Genomic DNA, 4,853 nt, shown 5'->3' with positions numbered 1-4,853 from the left:
ATGGCTGAAGTTGAATATTCTTGCCAGACGTTGTAGATTCTTGATTAGTTGTTGACTCGAAAAAGGCGCTTGTGTTTTCTATTTCTCTCTTACAGTATTAGAGCCTGTTTGCGTCGGCAAGACCCCTCGACAAAGGCCTCAAGAGTACCAACTTGCATTTCCTGCCGCACAGGAGTTTGAAATTCCGTTGAAGCTAACGCGGTTTTTGATTTTCCTCTCCCCAACTTTTTTCGAAGAATCGAACGAAGAAGATTTCAGGAATTTGGCCAAATTCGGGGTTGCTAAAGTCACTAACGTTAATAGGATGATTATTAACGAATGTTTGGTGAGGGAACTACACTTTTCGACATTTGGATCCCGACGATTTATGAACTGCCTGTGGAAACTTTGATTAGATACTCCGGAGTACTAGTAGCACAATACAAAGTTGAAGTACAACACATGGCTGAAGTTGAATATTCTTGCCAGACGTTGTAGATTCTTGATTAGTTGTTGACTCGAAAAAGGCGCTTGTGTTTTCTATTTCTCTCTTACAGTATTAGAGCCTGTTTGCGTCGGCAAGACCCCTCGACAAAGGCCTCAAGAGTACCAACTTGCATTTCCTGCCGCACAGGAGTTTGAAATTCCGTTGAAGCTAACGCGGTTTTTGATTTTCCTCTCCCCAACTTTTTTCGAAGAATCGAACGAAGAAGATTTCAGGAATTTGGCCAAATTCGGGGTTGCTAAAGTCACTAACGTTAATAGGATGATTATTAACGAATGTTTGGTGAGGGAACTACACTTTTCGACATTTGGATCCCGACGATTTATGAACTGCCTGTGGAAACTTTGATTAGATACTCCGGAGTACTAGTAGCACAATACAAAGTTGAAGTACAACACATGGCTGAAGTTGAATATTCTTGCCAGACGTTGTAGATTCTTGATTAGTTGTTGACTCGAAAAAGGCGCTTGTGTTTTCTATTTCTCTCTTACAGTATTAGAGCCTGTTTGCGTCGGCAAGACCCCTCGACAAAGGCCTCAAGAGTACCAACTTGCATTTCCTGCCGCACAGGAGTTTGAAATTCCGTTGAAGCTAACGCGGTTTTTGATTTTCCTCTCCCCAACTTTTTTCGAAGAATCGAACGAAGAAGATTTCAGGAATTTGGCCAAATTCGGGGTTGCTAAAGTCACTAACGTTAATAGGATGATTATTAACGAATGTTTGGTGAGGGAACTACACTTTTCGACATTTGGATCCCGACGATTTATGAACTGCCTGTGGAAACTTTGATTAGATACTCCGGAGTACTAGTAGCACAATACAAAGTTGAAGTACAACACATGGCTGAAGTTGAATATTCTTGCCAGACGTTGTAGATTCTTGATTAGTTGTTGACTCGAAAAAGGCGCTTGTGTTTTCTATTTCTCTCTTACAGTATTAGAGCCTGTTTGCGTCGGCAAGACCCCTCGACCAAGGCCTCAAGGCTGGGACACCCCCCCTTTCAGACAACTTAGGCAAGTGCCAGAATATCATTGACTCGAAACTGGAAGCGCGCGTCGTCCAACTGAAGTCGTCACTTTGCCATTTACCTTGCATTCACCCGATGGCCAACATTTTTGCTTTCCTCACCGTGTTTGCCGCCATGGTCACTGCCACCGTGAACCAAACCGACAACCACCAGACCAAGACGAACAAGACGGCCTCATTTATTTGCTGGAAGAATATGTACTCACGATGGACTGTCGTGTGCCAAGAAAATCCCGATTGGGACGCCTTACATAGGCATCTGCGCTGCCAACGAAGACCTCGATGCAGGGTTGTGCTACCCTAAGTGCAAACCCAACTACACGGGTATTGGTCTAGTGTGCTGGGGCCGCCCTTCTCCCTCGTGGGTGGACTGCCCCATGGGGGACGCAGTAACCCATTCTCACTGCGCCGCTGTCCTCGCCGACCAAGTTCTTTCGGTGGTGGTGCCTACCGCCAATATCTCCACACGGTTTGCAGGCAGTTCGGTCAAGGTGCTCGCTAGCGCTGCGAACCCGGCCCAGGTCTCCAAGTTAAGATCGTTGTGGTTGAAAGCCCTGCCGCACCTCGCGAAGAAAGACTTACGTAACGTAGTCAAATATTTCGGAAGCGATGTTGTGAGAATGTTGGTCTATAATAACCGCTTTCGCGACGACAATGCCACCTTCACCGTCGAAGAGTACGCACGTACCGCAATTGCCCTCATGGCCGTCCTTGATAAAACTGGCCTCTTGGATGTCGTAGCGGCCGACATGTTCCCCACTTGCGACAAGGTTGAAGGCATATTGAAAGGGGATGGGTACATTCCTTGATTTCCGTCACAGGAGATCACGAGCCCAAGCCTGTGCACTACGTTTAGGATACCAAACCTCCAGCATAATGAAAGCTAATGTATGTGGAGGAGATCGGGTCCAAGGCTTACAGTATGTGTTACCTTGTTACCTAGATCTACTTTGAGTGCAGGACCGCGCAGACGCTGCTCTGTTGTCTGCGTCGGTTTGCACAACCAGCTAGCTACATTTGTTGGATAGACTGGGGGTTGAACACGCACACAAAGGTTGAGCTCAGTTCGAGGTCGAACCAGGAATGAAAGCCAAGGCTACATCATTCCAAATATCGCATCCTTGACCAACAACACGCATAACCACACAAAACATATGCTATCATGACCTGGCGTAAGCCTTGGTCATCGAGGGTGTCAAGTGGTGCTTTTCCCTCGCCTGTGTTCACCACGCCTTTTGTCCTCGCCTATTTCTCCCAAACTCTATCGCCTAGTCTATCAACTCTGACAGGCCGATACAGTGGCCGCTTTATTCCTGCATGTTCTGTATATTCTTCATGTCGCAACCCTACCCTAGTGATACCCAATCACGGCTCTAACACAAGGAAAAGAGCGCTGATTCTCACAAGTCAGTGTTTCCCTTTGGCTGATTTTTAGCCAATAGGAACGAAGCTAGATAGTTTGTAAACGAATGAATGTCACTTTTCGTTTTCCTCTGTCCCACACACTTGGTTTGTCTTGGACACTGCGCAAAGTTGCTACACGCCTAAGACCTACGTCTACCTCCTGTTTCTTGCTTCGTGACAGGTTATGAGCCTCCTGCTTCGACCATTACCATTCTCCTGGACGATGCCTACAAATTCTATGCTGCGTGGCGCACCACGTTTGAAGAAGCGTCCGCGACCGCATGCTTCTTCTCCCTCTACACCAACGAGACATACTGCTCCACGCGCATTGAAACCGACGCCTACACCATCAGCCAGGCCAAACACTAGGTTGACAAGATACGCAATGATGCGAAGTACTCCACCGACGGTTATGCTGATGACGCCTTGGAACAGCGCCTTGCAACGGTGAAATGCCTCGAACAAGACTTCGTTCGCGCAAATTTCTTGATGAGTATATTTCGAAGTCCCTCACTTCCCTACGCGTCCAAGCTAAGGCATTTCTTTTCAACTCCCTTACGCCTATCCTCCAACAAGTCATCGGATCATACACCTCTCCCTTCCATCTCTGGACCGCTCTTATGGCGCGCCATGAAGCCGGCACCCGCGACGCCATGATCATGTTTGCAAGTCTCACTCAACTCAAGTATAGTGAGGACATCAGTACCGACACACTCTCCACTACTCTCGACGATCAGATCAATTTTACTTCACTACACCTCCAACCGCCTTGTATGTTACGCCTTCCACTAACCATCCCCCGCCTACTTATACTGCTGCTGCTGCCCCCTCTTACGAATCACTGCCACGTTGGGCATACTCAAACTGTCACAACTATCGTCAATGATCTTGCGAGACGATGCACGTTTCCGACGGCAGTGTGTGTCAATGCTTGGGAACGCCGGCACGAATGCGGTTTCGACTGTCGTCATCGCGCATGGTGCGGCAGTCAGGAAGGCGGTGTTCAGGCGAGCCACAATAGAAGCAGGAATTGAAAGGATCATACACAACATCATCGCCGCGACCGCGACGACTACGACGACAACCATGGGAATGATCAGGGTCTCTACAGCAGCTATGCCAAGCGCCATCGTGACGACTCTCGATCGCCTCCACGTTCCTCGCAGCGATGGCGTTCCTCCGGCCGCTTCTCTCGAGCTCATCAACACCTTTCTGCTCCTTCCTTTACCATCCACTTAGACTCAAGTCGTAGTCGTCCCATATCCCCTCCATCCTCCGCCTATCCTCGCCTTTCATCAGCTACCCGTCGTGCTCGCTCATCGCCTCCTAAACGTCGCGCTTCGCAATCACGTCCATCTGCTGGATGGAACACGTCCCAAACCTTTCATCCTTCTTCCGCCTTTCTTCAACCAATCCATACCCCTTGGAACCTTCACTCTATCCCCAGCTCTCCAACGAATGGATCATCGACTCTGGTGCCACCGCCTCCTGCACGACTCACCGTCGCTATTATATTGACTCCGCCTTTGTTGCAAATCATTTACTCTTGCTGTGGGTGATGGTGGCAAACTTCCTGTTCTCGGCTACGGGCCGATCGATCTCGGTGTTACCACCCACTCTGGCGAGACCTCGGCCAATCTCACCGCTCATCATGAGCCTCTCTCTCTACCCTTTGCCCTACATTGCCCCGCCTTACAATTCAACCTTCTCTCCGTCCGTCACTCTGTTCAAGCCAGCTGCCACTTCGACTTCTCCCATCCATCGCACTGCCTCATGGGCATCGGTCGTGGCCTTTATTTGCGTGCTCAAGTTAACGCCTTGGGACTCTACTCCTTTCCGGTGCAGCCCTACACATGCCTAGCCAGCAACCCTCCTCCTCACCTTCCTGCTGCCGTTGAAACTGCCATCATGGAATTTCATGCTAACCTAGCAGCTCATC

At 49.1% G+C, this 4,853-nt stretch overlaps 2 protein-coding genes across 2 annotated transcripts; both read left to right on the top strand.

Annotated features, from left to right (window-relative positions):
- Window positions 1-70: 70 nt before the first annotated feature.
- H257_19323 (hypothetical protein) lies at window positions 71-952 on the top strand (the record flags this gene model as incomplete). Its single annotated transcript, XM_009848468.1, has 1 exon — window positions 71-952. A coding segment is annotated over one exon (321 nt), but the record flags the coding sequence as incomplete, so codon positions are not given.
- A 634-nt stretch (window positions 953-1,586) lies between these two features.
- Window positions 1,587-3,283, top strand: H257_19322 (hypothetical protein; the record flags this gene model as incomplete). The annotated part of the gene is made up of 5 exons (XM_009848467.1): window positions 1,587-1,640; window positions 1,738-2,092; window positions 2,186-2,280; window positions 2,454-2,529; window positions 3,096-3,283. The coding sequence occupies 5 exons, from the start codon at window positions 1,587-1,589 to the stop codon at window positions 3,281-3,283; spliced, it is 768 nt and encodes a 255-aa protein (XP_009846769.1).
- Window positions 3,284-4,853: the final 1,570 nt, after the last annotated feature.

The sequence above is a fragment of the Aphanomyces astaci genome (assembly GCF_000520075.1).
Source record: "Aphanomyces astaci strain APO3 unplaced genomic scaffold supercont1.483, whole genome shotgun sequence".
NCBI lineage: Eukaryota > Oomycota > Saprolegniomycetes > Saprolegniales > Verrucalvaceae > Aphanomyces > Aphanomyces astaci.
Note: the sequence above shows the minus strand (reverse complement) of the source record. Positions and strands in the feature narration are given on the sequence as shown.